The 20,214-nt window shown below is 35.5% G+C and overlaps 1 protein-coding gene across 1 annotated transcript; it reads right to left on the reverse strand.

The window, feature by feature from the left end:
- Positions 1–1,599: 1,599 nt before the first annotated feature.
- On the reverse strand, positions 1,600–2,067 carry LOC120268639 ((+)-neomenthol dehydrogenase-like). Its single transcript, XM_039275951.1, has one exon. The coding sequence runs from the start codon at positions 2,065–2,067 to the stop codon at positions 1,600–1,602; it is 468 nt and encodes a 155-aa protein (XP_039131885.1).
- Between the last annotated feature and the right edge of the window lie 18,147 nt (positions 2,068–20,214).

Here is a 20,214-nt window from a genome sequence, read left to right on the forward strand (position 1 = left end):
TTTACTAATTCTTTAGATGTTTCAACATGTTTATGTCACAAACTAAGACATATATGAAGCAAGCTTTGTGGGAAAGAAGACATAGATGCAAGTTTATATCACGTAATTTAGAGAACTTAATAGATCTTCAGGTGGGAAGTGACAAAAGCAATATTTTTGGAATGATGGGTGACACTTTGTGGTTGTAACTTCAAACATGATATACAAGGATCACTGAAGATAATTAGAGGATCATATTGCAATCATTTTCATTATTGTGATCCATATATTTAAGTGGTAAATTTCAATTAAATTTGTTGTGCACTGACTGTTCAAATTTTCATAATGCCTGATGACATGGCTGGAATATTTCACCCTCTCAAGGCTCGTGGCTTCTTATTTTAGTATCTGCCCTTGTGTATGAATTGGTAAGGTTTTTCCTTTTTTGGTATCTTGTGTACTGTACTATGTTCCAATGTCATGGTATAAGTTAAAATTACACAGTTATTATTCGCATGGGTATCACAATCTTAAATGTCTATACAAAAATCATATGCTTTTAGATATGCATGCATTACTAAATCTCAATTTGACCTTTGAATGCTTTTCTATTGTCCTGCCAAAGGCTTTGATTTATTGTTCTTTATCCCTTGGTGAATGATGTATTACCATTCCCATTTCTAATAGTAATCATAAAGTAGATATGCTTGAAGTTAATCATTTTTCTGAGTTCATGTAGAATTATCCTAGTTGGAAATGTTATCCTCTACTGCGGCATATGAGGTTTAAAGTTGCCATATGTTGGAAGTTTCATACTATTATTACATTCGGCTAACTTGGCTAGTGGAAGAATTCTAAAATGATAAAACATTTCTTCAGGTGCTTTTTTTTAATGTGGTGTTGGTGTTGTCTATTTGAGTAAAATTCATTGCAGAGTTGCAAAAGGAAAAGATTGGACTCCCAACGGTTGTGTTGCCGAGTTGCATTAAGTTGACACATTTCTTGAAGAGCGACTAAATATGGGGCTCCATTTTATTCTTTTTGCTGAGGAAGGCCTAAAATAATTATTTTGAATTCCTCTTATGTCATACTTTCCTTTTATCAAGATTTTTAGTGGAAATAGAAGGACTGAAAATAGTGTTTTGACCTTTATTAAGAAAAACCAAACATGCTTTGAACCTCTTGCCAATCTGGATGGTTTTGGCAGATTGATCATCATAAGAAAGACTATAAATTTGGATGTGGTTTGACAGTTGGAGAATAAGGCCAACAGGGTGAATTTATTTTCTGAAGTTGAAGGTTATCGCTTATTGTTCGGAACAAGTTGGTTGAGCATTGTTTGCGTAATATTCTAACAATCCTTTTTATTATAATTTCAAAAGAGAATTGAGTTTGAATTTTCTCAACTAAATCAAAATATATTCAATTGATTGCTTTCAACATTCATCTTTCTATTTTAGGAAATCATAAGGCAAATGATTCTTTAGTTCATCAAGTCATATTCATCATAAGTAAATCCTTCTCGATGCATTTTAATTTTCAGAAGTTGGTTTATCTTTTATTACTAAGAAAAAGAAAAGACTCTTTGCAGCAACAACAGAAATATTTGGAGTCGCATCTTCAAAACTCAGCCATGGTGGTTTGATCAAAGTAGCAACCCATAGGTCCACTGGGTGGGAGAAAAGCAAGCATCACCGGACTTTTCGCTACGTCTTCGACCTTCAAAACTTCTGTATGCCAATTGATATTGGTTTTTACATAACTAGGATGAACACAGTTAATGCGCATTCCAGTGTGCTTCTTGGCCAAAACCCTTGTGTATGCATTCAGTGCAACTTTGGATATGCTGTATGATGGTAACATTAATGGCCAGCCTCCAAATTCAAGATTCCCTTTTTTCAAGTCTTCCAGGAAACTGTCAAGCACATTCTCAATCACCTCTTCACTTAGGTTGTCTATGTCTGTTAATTCTCCTTTGGTGTGCATACCATGCAATGAGGAAACCAAATATAAAATATAATTAAGTTGATACACCAACACCCTCACTACTTCCTGCACCAACATCATCGCAACTACCACCACCATCATTGTCGACAGTGACATCGGGTAGTCTACTCATAAAACTCAATGGATGGCATACACCATATCTGAAAAAATTTCTAGCATTCCCGGATCACCGGAACCTGGAAAGCCAACGCCGGCGCCTTCATGGGCTGAAATCACAAGAGCTTCCAAGCCTCAGCGAACTCATCTTTTCTGATCGATAGAGCAACCCTAGAGAAACTGACACAGAGTGTTATTGATGTATTCCATGTAAATGGGGATACTAAAATGCGAGCAAGGGTGCATTTCCAATATGCATTGTATGCCAAATTGTTTGGCAAAGCTCCTACTTTTGAATACATCAAGACTACCTTGTTGGGTCAATGGAAAGACTTCGGGAAGATGGTGATCTCTAACATGGCAAATGGTTTCATGTTAAAGATGTGAAATTGATGAAGTGAAACAAAAGATCATCTTTGGTGGACTTTGGACTATAAATGGGATGACTCTCCAAATTGCCCTGTGGCAGCTATATTTTGAGCCGGTCATGACCAGACTCATAAGCATTGGTTTGGACGCAACTCCATAATCTCTCGGTTCATGTATTCTCTTTTTAGAGCCAGGTTCGCGAGAGTCTGTTTAGAGATTAACCTAGCCCAGGAATCTGAAGCGGTAATTTGTAGGCGGTATCCTCAAATATTTATCAGCTCTGGTGAGTTAACATTTTATGGACAACAACATTTTTTTAGGGAGGTAGAATGCAATACCTGGCCTTCGAGTTAGACCTAATCCTAGGGGCAAAGTGGAAATCTTATTAGTTAAATTAGGATAAACATAAATTCAAATATCAAATCCTTATTCTACAAGGACTATAATCCTTAGAGAGAGTTTGAAATTTTGCTAATTATAAAAATTCAAACCTCTCAACCTAAGTCCAATGTTCTACAATTAATGCACTCTTTCCTACTAACTTAGAAAGGATCCCCTTCCTTTCCTTCTACTTATATTGAAGATTCCAGGTAAGATTGATCATTCTATCTTTTTTATAATAATTTTTCATGTTTTGGAATCATAATGCATCTTCCCACTTAACTTTATTGATTCTTTATGCTTTGATAGGAGATCTTTGAAATATGGAGATTTTATTTTTGAATTTTATGGATTTTGATAGATTAAGGAGTTTAGAATCAAATATGAGAGATTTATTTTTGGTTAATCTTGTAATTTAGATACAATGTTTTATAGATTTGTTGATCTTTCATTAATCCAACGACTAATGAGCTCATGAATATCTGACTGTAGCAAATGGGTGGACTATAGCTCGGTTACCATTGTAGCAATGACGCTAATGTAGCTAAACATGTTATTGTAGCACCATAGGAATTTTTCAAGATTTCTCTGGATTTTCAAAGTTGGGTTTGTTCTAAAATTAATTAAAACTAGGTTGAGTCAACCAAAATTGATAGGCCAAATTGTACCCTAATTCTATGGATCGCATATAGGACTTAAATCACTCATATTCCTCTTGAATGCATGAATTTTAGATAAAATTTTGCATTAAATTGGATTTGCTCTTAGGTTGGAAACCCTCAAATGAAGACAAGGAGCTTGAGGAGGAGTGCCGCAATTAAGCTTTTAGACTTGCAAGCCTAAGCACTATGAGTAAATGTATTTCCTTAAAAGTTATTTTCAAAATAGTTTTGTTTTCTATTTGGGTTTTCAATGATCATGTTACTACTATATACTATGCTATACTGAATTTCTTTATGTGCTTATTCTTGAGTTATGATACACTATGATTGTTATAAAAAGATCTTTATTTCAATTACATTGCCATGTGATCTTAGAATTTTAGTGACCATGAGTTTATGACTTGGCTGTTATGGTAGTGGTCTCCACGGGACTGGCCTAATAAGAGGCGTTATGGTAGATTGGTTAACATTGGTTACCCATTCAGGAGGTGCAAAATGAACCTGAATTTGAAGTGGGTGGGTATCCCTACTGATTCTGATTCACTGTGTGCCACCTCACGTGTGATCTCAGAGGCCAACGCCAAGGTAGACTCGTTTTCATGTTTTTGAATGTGTAACTGCCTTTGGGTGTCCCACACCTAATCATGATTGTGTTTGTGTTTGGGAACAATTTCTTCGTTAGCTTTCTCATATTGGATTTTATATACAACTTTTGGTTGATTATTATTATTATTATTATTATTATTATTATTATTATTATGGCTATTTCTAAATTCTTATGTTAAACTTATTACATTATGAAAATATTGTTTATCGGTATAATTTTTTGTTCTAAATTTTGTTCTGAAATGCGTATTTGAAATGTACTATTTTATCACATAAAATGATGTTTCAAATATCCTCAATAACCACCAAGGTTGTCAGACCCGGCACAGGCATTGACCCGGTTGAGTTCAGGGGTCGGGGGTCGATGGGTTCAATCGAATCGAACCGGGGTTGAATCGGGATCAATAATAAAATATTAAAAAAATATTATAATAATTAATAATGATAAAAAAATAATTTAACTTATATTTTAATAATTTAAAAACATAATTATTTTAATTTATATCTTTTCTGTTATTTTTAAAATATCTAAAACATAATGAATTTAATATTCAAAATTTTAGTTTAATATATAGATTTTTAAAATATATATAAAATATTAAAAAAAAATCCTAATCCAAGTCCCTAAGACTTCAATCCCAGGACTCACAAAATTCAAAAATACAATCTCTCTCTCCCCGTCTCTCTCTTTCTCGTCTACTTGCCACCTACCTTCCACCCAATCTCTCTCTCTCTCTCTCTCTCTCTATGCTGGAAAAATTGAAGAGAAATACTGTTGCGTTTGTTAAAATGGACAATGATAGGTGCATAAAAGTTAGGTTGTTGCAACAATGAGAAGTAATGCCCCGGACTAATTTCCAAGTGCATTAGTGTACTGACTTGTTTCCAATGACTATCAGGTACATTTTAGGGTTCATACGTGTGCTTATTAGCAATATCATATTTATGGTTCTCAAATACGCAGACTTTTGCAATTATAACTACAGGTCTCTAACATGTCTGGTTTTGCAATCAAATAAAACAATTACAACTACAACAATCAACACACATCAAGTTTTACACTACAGCTACGTAATTGAAGCACATCAAGTTATATGACACAAGATTTAACAAAAAGAACTCAATAAAACTCCTTAGTCATTGAAAGCAAGTAAATAGAAGTACACTAAGTAACATGGTTCATAAGCCTGAGGCACCATCGAATGGTTACCCCATCATAGGTTCATGACTCCCTCTTTTAATTAAAATCTTCTCAAATGCACTCCAAGGAGCTTCTTCCATGGCTAAAATCCACTACTCATGTGCCTTTAAACTCAGTTTTAAATCCCCTTGAATTGGTGGTGAAGATTGCCTAAACTCCCCAAGCTATTACCAAGAGGATCGGAGAAGAAAACTAGCAAAAAAGCCCTTGGAAATGGCCCTAGATATGGGCTTAAAAAGCACTTTTTAGCCCAAGCACAACCTAAGCACCGTCGTGCTTAAGCCATGCTTTTCTCGGGAATTCAGCAGAAAATGACTAAGTGTCTAGACAATGAAAATCATGAGTAGAGCATAGTCATGCTCAGGCCGTCTTCCTTAGAAGCACGCACGTGAAAAGTGCAGAGAAACCGAGCTTGATATTTTCTGAAATCCAGTGAAAAACACGGGAAGATAGCACTAGCAGAACACGGTCGTGCTGTCCCTAAAGCATGCATATCCTCTGGGAATAGTAGCCCTGCTTGAGTTTGTTTAGAGTTCTTGTGAAGGCCAGTAATAAGCATGACCAATAAGCACGATCGTGCTTACGCCATGCTTAGCTTGAACACTTAGCAATTGATGTTCTTTTGCCAATTTTTGCTTCAAAACTTTTTCTGTTGTTCTAAAACTTGTCATTTCTGCACAAAAACAATAGGATACCCTAATAGCACAAAATATATACAAACTAAAAATAAGAACAACGTAATTTGGAGGTAAACAAAATATGATATAAAATTCACTCATCACATACTTCAAACTCGCTTTCTCGAAGCTCTCTACAACTGTGACTTGGATACAGTTGCACAATTTCCTAGTTGATTTTTTGGATGGTGACTCCTTGAAATTGATTTGGCTAAACCCTTGAAACAAGGGATCTGGGTTAGAGATAATGATCATCGTATTTTTATTGTTATCTTGTATGAAAAACTTCCTACATTTTTTTTTATCTATGGTTTGGTAGGCCATGGTTCAAACTCTTGCAACCACCGAAGCATAGCTGGCCAGAGCTTTCTATCTCCACCACTCAGTTCTGATCTTTTGGATCAGCAAAGGCCAGCAGTCATGGAAGCTTAGGCTTCTCGCCTCCCGGTTTGGATGCAAGGAATGAATCAAGAGGATGAATGCTGCCATGGAAAAGGGAAAGATGGTAGAGTTGCCTACCAACTTGGACACTGATTTTGGACCATGGATGCTGGTTGCTAGCTGCAAAGTTGTTGCCTAGCCCATGGCGGTGGTGGAGGTCCTTCCTCATATGAACAACCCATGTTGAGGAGCGATTGTGCTGGCGAGATTCTCAATGCTCAACATAATCAAAGCGAGCCTAACACCTCACCATGTGGTTTACCTAGCCATAGGTTTCGTGGTGATCACTTTGCTTCCTGCATCCATTACACTATTCCAGAGGGATCCTTACTGCCTTCCATTATAGTTGACAAGGTTTCTCCTTCTGATCAAGATCATATTTTGTTAAAAACAATCTAATGACTCCCATTAATAACTTGGAGAGAAGATCCAATGGCTTCCAAGGAAAGTAGCTCTTCCCAAGAGAGAATGCCTTTATCCTAACTCCTAGCTAGAGTTCCAAGGCTACTAGTTCTAAGATAGTCCCACCCCGTAAGACATTACCAAAAGCTACCAAATCAAAGGGCCCTCAATAAATGCCTTCCTCCACTCTAATAATCCGGTCTTCAAGGTTACCCAAGGGTTAACTAGAGCATAAAAGCTACACTGAAGCGCATTTGATGTTGGTGGATCGTGTCTCTGAGGCCCTCACTCCTCACCAGAAGTCCTTGGCCAACTTAGATCAGGATATGAGTGATTGGGAGACTGCAGATGATGAAATGTAGAAACCTGATGAGTTTGAAGATTCCATGACTCTAGATCATCAAAGTGAAGTTAGGAGAGAGGTATTAGTTTGTAAAGTCTCTCAAGTCACAGATGCATCCCATAAAAATGGAAGGATGAACAAAGATAGCAGTCACTCTTAGGAGTGGGTTGTTTATTTCCTATGTCTCTCGTTTCTCTGGTTATTGTTTTCTTTTGTAATCAAGGAAGCCTTCTATTTTTGCTCCTTTTCTCTTACTCTTTACATTATTCTTCAATGGACTTAATCAAAATTATTTGTTGGAATTGTAGGGATATTTCAAATAATGCATCCATATTTTTCAAATGATTAAGAAGTTCAATCTGCCTATTTTTTGCTCGATAGAAACTAGGGTTGACTCTACTCGTCTTAATCGCTTTTGCTCAAAGTTAGGTCAGGTTTATAATTGGGCTGCTATTAATGCTCAATGTTTATCTCGAGGTATTTAAATTTTTTTAGAAGACTCAGGTAGGGCAAGTCACTCCAGATGCCATTTCCAAGTATGCGCTCCATCTAGTTATCTCTCCTAGGAGCTCTAATGCTTGGGTTCTTTCCATTATCTATAATTTCACTCGAACTCAGCATTAGTTCCTTCTTTGGAATGAACTCTATGGTATGTCCTCTGTTAACCTCTCTTGGATTGTTATTGGTGATTTCAATTCTGTTATTTCTTTAGATGAGCATAAAGGTGGTTTTCATTACAGCTATTCTTACAAAGCATACTTGTTTTTTAATTTTAATATGTCTAATGCTCTTTTGGATGTGGGTTTCATTGGTACTAAGTTTACTAGGTGTGATAATTGTTTGGGTTTCACGAGACGTTGGGCTCGGCTTGACCACTGTCTTGTGAATTCTAATTAGACAGCTTGTTTTGACTCTTATTTTGTTAAGCATTTGCCGCGTATTTTCTCAGATCATGCTCCTCTTCTTCGTACTGTGGTTCCTTGTAATTTTCATAAAAATAAAATTTTTTAATTTGAAAATTTCTAGTTTGATTATCTTGAATGTATTTCTACAGGTCAAGGAAGCTTGGAATTTCAATCCTCACTCTAACCCTATGCATGCTTTCACCCTTTTAGTAGCCCAAACTAGGTCTCATCTGCTTAATTGGAGATTGAATGGCATGAACTCCATTGAAACTAATCTTATCAATACTGAATTAGAGATCCATGCCCTAGAGACCAATAATGCTTTGTATGCCCCTAATGATGCTTTGCATGCTAATTTGAAGTCCCTCTATAACAAGTTTTTTGCTCATTAGAGAGAACTCCATCAATTGGGCTCAAAGGGCTCTGCTCATGTGGGTTCAAAGTGGAGACCACAACTCTAGTTTTTTTTCCATAACTCCATTTGTTTTCATAGTCATTTGAACTCTATCTTCCACATTCCTGGTGTTAATAGTACTTTATTTACTTGTCGTGAAGATATTAAGCGTGTGTTTTTGAGCCATTTTTTTCAATTGTGGTCGAATTCCAATCAAATTAATTTTTCTGATATTGTCTCTGCTCTTACATATGATTTACCTATGATTTCTAATGTCGATTGTGATTTCTTACTTGTGTTGTTGCTAAAAATGAAGTTTATTAAGCTCTGCCTTCTATTTCCTCTAGTAAAAGCCCTGGCCCTAATAACCTCAATGTTGAGTTTTATCTTTTTTTTTGGATGACATTGGAGACCATCTCTTTCTAGCTATTCAGCGCTTCATTGATTATTCTATTATGCCCAAAAGTTGGGGTAAAACATTTATTACCCTCATACCTAAGAAGAGTAATCCTAAGTTTGTGTCTAATGTTTGCCTAATTTCACTTTGTGATGTCTCTTATAAAATTATTTTTAAAATTTTGGCGAATCATCTTAAGCATGTTTTGGCTCATCTTATTAATAGAGAGCAATGTGGGTTTGTTTCAGGTCATAGTTCCTTTGGCAATATTATTACATTACAGGAAGTTACCCACTCTATTAACCATGATTTGAATTTCCCCCCTAGAATGTTAATTGAAATAGATATAGAAAAATCCTTCAACACCTTGAGTTGGAATGCAATTCTTGCCACTCTTACTAGAATGAAATTTCCTAGCATTTGGATTTCCTAGATTCAGACTTGTCTTAGTTCTGCCTCTTTCTCTATTTTAATTAATAAGAACACCACTTCTTGGGTCCCCTCTTTTAGAGGTATTTTCCAATGGGATCCTATTTCCTCGTATCTATTAATTTTAGTTTCTCAGAACTTAGCTTCTCTTCTGAACTTTGCTATGTGACAAAACATGATTCCAGATTTTAACAACCTTTTTTCTAACTTTAATCATCTTATGTACATTGATGATTTAATTCTTATTTCTACCGTCTCTAGAAAAGATGCTTGCTTTATTAAACTTGGTTTATTGATTTATGAGCGTCTTACTGGTTAGCGTTCCAATGATTACAAATATGAAATTTTTTCCCGTATCGTTTCAACAAAAAATTTCCAGCAGCATTTGCAAAATCCTTGGCTTTAAAATGGGCTCTTTTTCTTTTTTATATCTTGACATTTTAATTTCACCTAGGAAATATGCTGTCTCCCACTTTTCTTCAATGCTAGAGGAAATTTAGTAGGCTTTTTCCTTGTGGAGATAGTCCAAGCTTTCCTCGGTTGGAAAACAATTTTTTAATAAAAATAAAAAGTTTGAAATTTTAAAAAATGATCAACCCGCCGAGTTGACTGACCCCCCCCCCCCTTTAATTAGAGGGCAGAAAATTACTTCTAAGATTGGTATCTCAATCAAAAATCTTAAGTTTTGTTGTAGCTTTAGTCTTATAGCTAAAAACTTTTTTGGTTATCTGAACTTTCATGATGTTTTTTTGGGTTGAAATTCTTTATCAAAAATATGGCAAAGTGAATTTTTAGACTGACTCTATTCCTGCCAAATGCTCCTGGTTTTTAGAGGCTTATGCAAAACTGCAAAGACTATTAGCCCTTTTCATTGGATTAAATATTTCAATCCTTGGAACACTTCTTTTCTATTTGAGCCCTAGTATTTTGAGATTCCGCTGGCTTTTTAAGCCTACTTTTTAAATATGGACATTGATTTATAAACTTTGCAAATTATGGATTTAATTTTGGATAATCAATGGGATCTTCATTATCTTCATCTGTTTTTTGGCTATCATCATAATCCAGTGGTTTTGGAGCATGGCAATAATGATATGGGAGGGATTAATAGTTGGGTCTAATTCCCAAAGGCCCAAAGTAACAAACTCTCATTTATCATTTATTCTCATCTCAATCATAATGTTGCTTTAGGTGACTCTTGGTGTGGCTAGAACACTCTTTGGCATCTCAAGATAGCTTCTAGAGTTATGCACTTTATTTGGTTGATGCTGAAAGGCAAAACTAAAACTTATGATTATCTATTTTCTTTGAACCTTGGCCCTCAAACTTCTTGTGTTTTTTGTGGTTTGAAGTGGAAAATTGTTGAGCATCTTTTTAATACATGCCCCAAATCTCAGCTTATTTGGAATCAAGTTTGTCAAATTGTTAGGAAAAGCTTGTCTTTTCCTCATGGATTCACTTCTCGCTTGGTTCATCTAGAAAGTGAGATGCAATTACCTTTTCAAAAATGAAGTATCCAATTATAACATCATTTCCTCTAAAGTTGTTGCTCATGGTAAGGAATTCTCCTCTTATGCTGTGCCTCAACCTTGTAAGAATCTGGTCATCTCCAATTTTTCCACTTTTGATGGTTTATTTATTTTTATTACTACAGTTTGGCATGATGAAAACGTTGAGGGTGGAGCTGGTCTCTTTGTTTCAAATTCAAAACTATCGATCCTTTTGATGGGCTATAGTCCTATTTTGGCTTCTTCTAAAATGGATGCAGATGCCAATGCTTTAGAAGTGGCTTTTAACAGCATTAGCAATAATACTCTTTCAGTTGCCAACGACCTTCGGGTCTATTGGTACATGGGTCGCCGATAGAGCTCTCACCGAGTGGTGAGAGTTCGATTCTCGGCTGAGGGCACATTTCTGGGAGTTGTGAATAGTAGTTGTGTACGGGTGGTTCCAGCGCCCACGTGAGTGCGGCCCCGTCCCCACTTGTTCCACCGAGGTTTGTGCACGTCCCTGGGTCTCTACTGGGTTCGCCCCGCTCCTCTTTCCAAAAAAATAAAAATAAAATAATACTCTTTCAGTTCAGCATATCTTCATCTCTTTTCATGAGCTTCTTGCTACCATCATCGTTGGCTATTGTCTAAATGATTGGAGATCCAATCATTGGGTCAATACTATTCACAATCTCATCATTTTAGCTGGCAATCCTAGGATTAATGTGATTCCCAAATGCAGAATTGGTGCCACTTCCAAACTTGCTATGCACGGGTCTAGCTTGCATAATACTTCTTTATTTCACCAAGCCAGAACCTCTCTAGGTGGATCATGAAGTCTTTTGTTACTGACGATTATAATTTTTGTTAAGACTTTTTCTTTCCCTGTTGCCTTGCTGATTTATGGTTGTTTGTTTTTTCTCCTTTCCTTTATACATCTTCCTTTAATTCAATAAATTAGCCTTCGTGTTCTTTTTATAAAAAAAAAAGACATTTTATATAAACAAAAATCTTTAAAAGAATTATGGTGGCAACTAATTTCACTTTTTTGATGCTTGATCTATGGTTCTTGATCATGTGCCCTATGATTTTTTGATAGGTTCGAATATGGTACATTTATTTGTTCGGACTTCTATGAAATTACTTAAGAAAAGAACTTTTTACAGAGTGATCCTTTAAATTGTGAGATATTCCTAGGTTTTCTATTTTGTGTTTGTATGTACCTATGTATTCTTCTTTCTGTCTTTGTTGTGCAATCAAAATGGATTTAGTTTATGTTTTTAATTTTTTTTTTCATGTAATGTCATCTAGATTTTTGTTAATAATGCCTATTTATGGGTTTTGTGAGATCACGTGGCAAGTTATTTTGTTGCTCTTATGCATTTTCAAATCCCTGATTTTTAGATTTTCTACTTCATGTCTTGAGCAAAAAAATGTACACCAATGAATGAGTTTAGTGCTTTTAATCTCCCAGCCTCAATTTTCCTTTCATTTGTTTAACTAAAAATTTTCCTATGCTCATATTAACTAGAATTTTATTTCACACAATGCCACTAGGTTTTAGTGGAAGGCCCTAATACTATATCTTGAAAGAGTATGTTTGCATTTATTCAATGAAATTAGTATTTAAAGTTGCTACATTATGCCTCATACAATGTGAAATTTATTCACTTTTTATCTTATTTTGTATGAAATGAAACTAATTTCTTGATCTTCAAACTTATCAACAACTCCATTTGTATTCAATTAGCATGAAAAACTTATTTTGTTATCTAGTACGAGTGAAGCATAAGCTTGTTCTACATTATATATATGCAAATAATTTTTCCTTCAAAATTTTTTAGCATGACTATATGATTAAAATCTATTTAAAAATGCATTGGTTGGAACAAAGGAGAAGAAATAACTCAGTAGCCAATGCTTGATCAGATGATCTTGTTGCTGGAAATTAAAGCACTACAAGATCAAATATTGCCATTTAATTAGTTTTCAACATGAATTTGGAAACCAAAAATATTACCGCCTATGTCTGCATTTCTTACATTATATCATTGAATGATGAAACTAAATAAAATTTTTAATCACATTTTTTTTTGTTGAAGACGTAAAATTTTTATATAATAGCAAAGGGATTTTCATTAAGGCCAAAGAGAGAAATTTCAAAACTATTGTCTTATATTACTTGATTTGAATACATCGTACTAATTTATGATTATATGCCAAAGTTCTTCAAATTATATATTTACCTTCCAAATGACTGTTGGTAGTTAATCCATTTCCTAACATATTTCTACCCACTATCTACTAGTTCAAACTTAGTGTTCAAGTTTTATTATTGCAAAGAACTTTCACACTATCCATTCTCTCTATTGCAGTGATTCTCTTTGTTATAGCTCTCTGCTAGCATAGGCAATGGGTATTTTTACAACAAATTATGTAGTAGAAGCTGTAGGATCTGCTATAGCCTTTAAATGTTATGTTTTGAGTTATAATTTAGCTTAGCCACTAATTAAGCTATCTTGGGTTATATGTAAGTCTTGTAATAGATAAGAGACATTGTGTTTTTGTATTAAAAGGAGGGCAACAACTTGACCAAATAACCAACGACCAAGTGGTCTATTGGTAACCAGGTTCCTAATAGAACCTTTCACAAGTGGTGAGAGTGTGAATCTTGGGTAAGGGCACATTTCTAGGGATGTGAGTAGTGGTTGTATGCGGGTGGTCCCAGCACCCATGTGTGCACGAGCTCCACTCCCACTTGCTCCGTTAAGGCTTGTACAGGCCCCTGTTTTTCTTAGCAATTAGGTGTCGCTCATCTTGGCAAAAAAAAAAACAACTTGAACAAATTTAAGAGAATGATATAGGGGATCTGTAGCTTTTGAGTTTTGGTTTAAGAACTCTGCATCTATAACTCAATTTCTTAAATTTCAATATGGCATTCTTTCTTGAATCTTCGAGATATTAGAGCTCAATTTCAGCATCAAAGATTGGAGATTTCATATTAGAATAACAAGGAAAAGATGGCATTCCTTGCATGAGAGAACCATGTGTTTCCCCAATCTATTATGCCTATATTTGGAGAAGAACACTATGTCTTAGAAAGTGAAGAAGTACTTTTTTTTCCTGAAGGCTTATGTAGGATAGTTGACAAAGATCTTGAGTTCGTAGAAGATGATAGTCAACTCTTTGATGAAGATTGTGAGAAAAAGATGATTTTCTCATTCTAAAATCTATCAAGAGAGAGCCTATCCCTGCTATACATAGTTGCTATCAAATTATCTTGCTAACCTTCTAATAACTTCAGTTAACTCACTAACAAATACATAACAACATTACAAATTAATATGCACATGTGTAATAAACTTAGCACTTCTCACACTCCCCCTCAAGATAGGCATATATGTTAATTTTGCTCATCTTGCTAAGAAGAGCATTAAAATGGCCTGGATTCAAAGCTTTTGTGAACAAATTAGCAAGTTGTTCTTGAGTCTTCAAATACTTTGGCTTATAACTCCAGCTACAAGCTTCTTCTAATAAAATGACAGTCCATCTCTATGTGCTTCATCCTTTCCTTAATAATAGGATTATTCAAAATATGTATTGCAGACATATATCACAAAACAAATCAATAGGTTGTTTATGATCAAATCCAAGATCTTTGAGTAATGACTTTATCCAAATTACTTCACAAGTTGCCATTGCCATTGCTCGATATTTAGCCTCTGTTAAACTTCTCGATACCACAGGTTTGCTTCTTCAATTTCTAGCTTATCATAGAATCTCTAAGGAAAGCACAAAAACCTGTAAATGATCTTCTTGTATCCTTATATCCATCCTAGTCACTATCAACAAATATTTTCAGTTGCATAGTTGAGTTTGTAGAAAATAAAACTCCCGGACCTAGAGAGGACTTCAAATATTTTAGCACATTAAATGTTTTATTCAAATGAGCTTCAGCTGGTCTCTCCATGTATTGAGATAAAATATGAACCACACAACATATATCAAGCCTAGTAAAATTTAAGTATATTAACTTCCCAATCAATTGTCTATATACTATAGGGTCTTTAAGCAAACATTCTTCAGTGTTGGCCAGCTTATGATTAACCTCAATAGGTATACTTCTTGGTTTTGATCTTAAACCCCATATTCTTGCAATAAATCTAAAGTATATTTTCTCTAACAAATTGAAATCCCTTTCCAACTTCGAGCCACTTCCATGCCTATAAAGTATTTTAAATTACCAATATCTCTCAGCTTAAAGTTCATTTTCAGCATGTCCTTAAATTCTTCAATTACTTGCTAATTAGAACCCACAATAGAAATATCATCCACATACAATAAAACAACAATAAAACAATTTTCAACCAAACTTAGATTGAATAAACCCATTATCAACCAAACAACTAGTCAACTTGTCATTCTACTATGGTAATGCTAGCTTTTAGCAGATTTATTTACCCCCTCCTCCTGAAGTTGGAAACCTTGAGGAAGCTCCATATAAACATCTTTAACCAAGTCACCATTTAAAAAAATATTGCTGATGTCCAATTGTGCTAAGAACCATCCATTAAAGACAGCTGAAGCTAGGAGAGCTTGACATAAGTGTGTTTAGCCACTTGATTAAATATTTCAGTGTAGTCAAACCCTTCCTTATGCAAGTAACCATTGGCCACCAACCTGGCCTTTTATCTTTCTATAGTACCATCTACATTGAACTTGACCTTGAATATCCATTTAGAACTAATTGTATGTGCTTTGAATTTTGATTAGCGCCTAAGGCAGCCGATTCTCTTTTCATTGCTAGTTTCCAATGATCAATCTGTATAGTTTGGTCATAGGTGTTTAGTTCAGATATGGTGGAAATGTTGAAGGCAAAGGTTCGGTATCATGATGAAAGTCGATCAAGGGTATGATAATGTTGAATAGGATATGCTGTAGAACCATGAATTGTGGAAGGAAGTTCATAATGGTAGTCATATGAATATACAAGTCTAGTGAATGAAGTTGACTGGAGGTAGTTGATGTTGTAGTGTCATGGAAGTGAAAAATTACAGTTTGAAGGTGTAGTAACTTGGAGGGCTTTCAATTGTTGTTGCGATCTTTGTGAAGTAATTAAGAGGGTTTGCTAGTTAGGATTTGGTGTGAAGTGATTGTGAAGGTGAAGTTGGTTTAGTAGAAGAGATGGCTTCAAGTTCCTCCACCTCTACACCAGAGATTTCTCATTCATTGTTGCCAGTGTTCAGAGGAGAAGGTTATGAACATTGGAGCTATAGAATGAAGACTTTTTTCAGATCACAAGGATTATGGAAGATTGTTAAGGAAGGTATAAGTAAAGAGGTTGCAAAGGAGAAGGATTTGGAGAATGATGCCAAAGCCTTATTTTTATTGCAGCAGGCTGTAGATGAAACAATTCTTCATAGGATTGTTCGGTTTGACACAGCAAAGGAAGCATGGGATCACATTAAGAATGAGAATCAAGGTACTTCAAGGATGGTTTCAGTGAGGCAACAAACATTGAGACAAAGGTTTGATTTATTGCAGATGAAGGAAGAAGAAACAGTTCAACACTATATTACAAGGGTGCTGGCTGTAGTTAATCAAATTAGAGGAATGGGAAGTGAGCTGAAGGATGCTAAAGTGGTGTTAAAGGTGATGAGAAGTTTGTCTTCAAGGTTTGTACATGCTGTTACATCAATAGAAGAAGCTAGAGATATGTCTAAAGTATCTTTAGATGAGTTGAGTGGATCTTTGCAAGCACATGAAGTTAGATTCAATCAATTTTCTGAGAAGCATGAAGATAAAGTTTTTGTGATGGGAGGTAATACAAGTGGTGGCAGAAATTTTATGAGAGGAAGAGGAAGGAATTATAGAGGAAGAGGAAGAGGAAGTGAAAGTCCAAGAGGTGTTGGTTATGGCAGTCAGAGATCAGGTGGTGATTATAGACAATTTAATCAAAGACAGCAGTTTGAGGATTCATGGCAGCAAGGAAGAGGAAATCAAAGACCCTTTGGCAGGTTTAGTAGAGGACAAAGGCAATTTGATGGGCAGAGAGTTGGTAGAAGCAATTTTCAGAATATGCAATGTTTCAGATGTAAAAAATTTGGGCATTTGCAGTCACATTGTTGGTCCCAGGATAGAAGATTTGATGATGGGGCAAGTTCTTCAAGTAATCAGAATTTTCAGAATTCCTGAAATCAAAGTTCAGGTAGTTACAGTACTTTGTTTATGGTTCAAAACTGGGAATGGAGTTGGTGGTTCTTTCTGTTTGGATTTTTAGACGTTGGAAACATCAAGTCATATGATGAAATAGAGATTTGTTTTATCAGTTGGATGAAAGTGTGCGGCATAAAAGTTAGACTTGGAGATGATCGGAGACTTGATGCTAGGCAAAGGGCGGTCTGTGGCAGTCAATGTGCAAGAAGGAGGAATGAAGTTAATTCAAGAAGTAAAGTATGTTCCAAAAACTAGTACATACAATTTGTTGATGTGGGACAATTGATAGCAGGTGGTTATAATGTAGAATTTTGATGTAGTACTTGGGTGTAGTATAGAGCATGCAACCTCAGGAGAGCAGTTGTTGTTTGTTCAAAGAAATGAAAATAATCTATTTCGTGAGTGTTTTACGAGTATGAGCAGGATCAATGTAGCAATGTCAGTTGAAAGTTTATCTTCTTTGTGGCATAGAAGGTATGGGCACTCCCGAATTTTCGTGGGTTTACAAGTATTACATGAGAAGAATATGGTGGTTGAGTCTGTCGAGATGTGAAGAAATTACAACATATGGAAGCTTGTATTTTTGGAAAAATGGCAAGGTTGCCTTTCTCATCAGGTAAATCATGGAGAGAAAAACAGAAATTGCAATTGGTTCATGGAGATGTTTGTGGACCAATGCAAACTGAGTCTCATGGTGGAAACATGTATTTTCTCTTGTTTGTTGATGATTACACTCGTATGAGTTGGGTTTATGTGATTAAATACAAGCATGAAGTGTTTCAATGTTTCCAAAATTTCTTGGCTTTTGTTGAGAGGCAATCAGGATACAAACTTCGAGTTCTAAGGACAGATAGAGGGGGCGAATTTTTGTCTAGAGAATCTGAGTTTTTGTTTTGTACTACAAGTTGGGAATCAAACATGAATTGATCTAGACTTTACCTCTCCCAACAAAATGGGGTGGCCGAAAGGAAAAACAGAGCATTAATAGAGAAAGCAAAAAGCATGTTGAGTGCTAGCAAATTACCAAATGTTTTCTGGGCAGAAGCAGTCTTAACAGCTGCATACATATCTAATTTATCACCAACTTATGCAATGGCTTATAAAACCCCACATGAAGCTTGGTTTGGGACTAAACCAAGTGTGAATCATTTAAGAGTATTTGGATGTGTTGCTTACACTCAAATACCTGCTCAAAAACTTCAGAAGCTTGATAAAAAGGCAGAAAAAGGAGTATTTGTGGGGTATAGTCAGGAGGCCAAGGCTTACAGAATTTATATTCCTACTTCTAGGAAAATTGTCATCAGTAGAGATGTACAATTTGTTGAAAATGAAGTATGGAATTGGGAAGAAAAGTCAGTACCAGAGAAAAGAGTTGTGTTGCAGGAAATCAGAACTATCAATACTGGAGTTGTGAATGATTCAAGTGTTGATGAACAACATACTGTGTCAGTGACTGAGCATGTTAGAGGAGAGACTATTAGTGAAGCAGTATCTCCAAGAAGACAAACAACACAAAGTCAGGAAAGTGAAGCTACTGTGGATGAATCACCAATTCAGAAAGTCAGAACATTGAGAGAAATTTATGACAGTTGCTCATTTGTATTGGCAGTAACAGATCCAGGCAGTTTTGATGAAGCACAACAGCATGAAGAGTGGAGAAAGTCTATGGCAGAGGAACTATGTGCAATTGAGAAGAATAAAACCTGGGAATTGAGTGAATTACCCTTTGGAAAAAAATTAATTGGTGTCAAGTGGGTGTTTAGAACAAAATATAAACCTAATGGTGAAATATCCAAGTACAAGGCAAGGTTGGTGGCTAAGGGATATGCACAACAGTATGGTGTGGATTATGAAGAAATTTTTGCTCCGGTTGCTAGAATGGAAACAGTGAGAGTATTGTTTGCTTTAGCTGCACAGAATAACTGGCCAGTGTTTCAATTAGATGTGAAGTCGGCGTTTCTGAATGGAACTGTGAAGGAAGAAGTCTATGTTTCTCAGCCTCAAGGTTTTGAAGTTGCTGGAAAGGAACACATGGTTTACAAATTACATAAAGCACTGTATGGGTTAAAACAAGCTCCAAGAGCTTGGTATGAAAAACTGGATGGTTTCTTGCAAACACAAGGTTTTTATAGAAGTTATACAGAACACACATTATATAGAAAACTTGGCAGAGATGGAGATGTTTTGCTAGTTTGTATCTATGTAGATGATGTGATCTATATGAGTTCTTTTTTATCTTTGATGATGGAGTTCAGAGATACTATGAAGAGGACCTTTGATATGAGTGATTTAGGAATTGTCATCCTATTTCCTGCAGGGTTTTAGAGGTGAAACAAACTGAAACTGGGGCTGCGATATCACTGAGAAAAAGTATATTCTGATTTGTTAAAAGAGTACAATATCATGCATTGTAGAGCCCGAGCAAATGTTCCTTTACTTCCAAGTGCACAACAACAATTATATGAAGATGCAGAGGGAGTCGATGTGACCATGTACAGAAAATTATTTGAAACATTTGATATATGTTACTCAATCAAGGCCGGATATTGTTTTTATCATCTTGTTATCTAGATTCATGCATAAGCCTACCAAAATTCATCAAGGAGCTGCAAAGGATGTCTTAAGGTACTTAGCAGGTACAATTCAGTTTGGGATTTTGTATCAAAGGGTTGATACTTATGATGCACAGGGATTTTCAGATAGTGATTGGGGGTCTAATCCTGTGGACAGAAAAAGCACAACAGGTGTTGTGTTTAATATAGGTTCAGGTGTTGTGACTTGGTTATCAAAAAAACAAGATATAGTAGCACTTTCTTCTACTGAAGCTGAGTATATAGCTTTGAGTGCTGTTGTTGTCAAGGAATTTGGTTGAAGAGAATTCTTGAAGATTGTGGTGTGAAGGTTGAAAAACCAATTACAATCAATTGTGACAATAAATCCTGTATTGCAGTGGCCAGAAATCCAGTATTACATGGAAGAACCAAGCACATAGATATCAAGTTTCATTTTATTAGAGATCTAGTAACAGAAAATGTGGTGACTTTACAGTATTGTGCATCAATTGATCAAATAGTAGATGTGATGACCAAGTGCTTGAATGTGCAACAATTTGTGAAATTCAGAGAGCAACTGGGAGTTTGCATTCTTCAATCAAGGGGGAGATGTTGATAGTTGATTGAAGAAGTGAATGAAGTGTTACAGAGAAGACTGCTGTTGAAT

Source organism: Dioscorea cayenensis, chromosome 9, assembly GCF_009730915.1.
Source record: "Dioscorea cayenensis subsp. rotundata cultivar TDr96_F1 chromosome 9, TDr96_F1_v2_PseudoChromosome.rev07_lg8_w22 25.fasta, whole genome shotgun sequence".
NCBI lineage: Eukaryota > Viridiplantae > Streptophyta > Magnoliopsida > Dioscoreales > Dioscoreaceae > Dioscorea > Dioscorea cayenensis.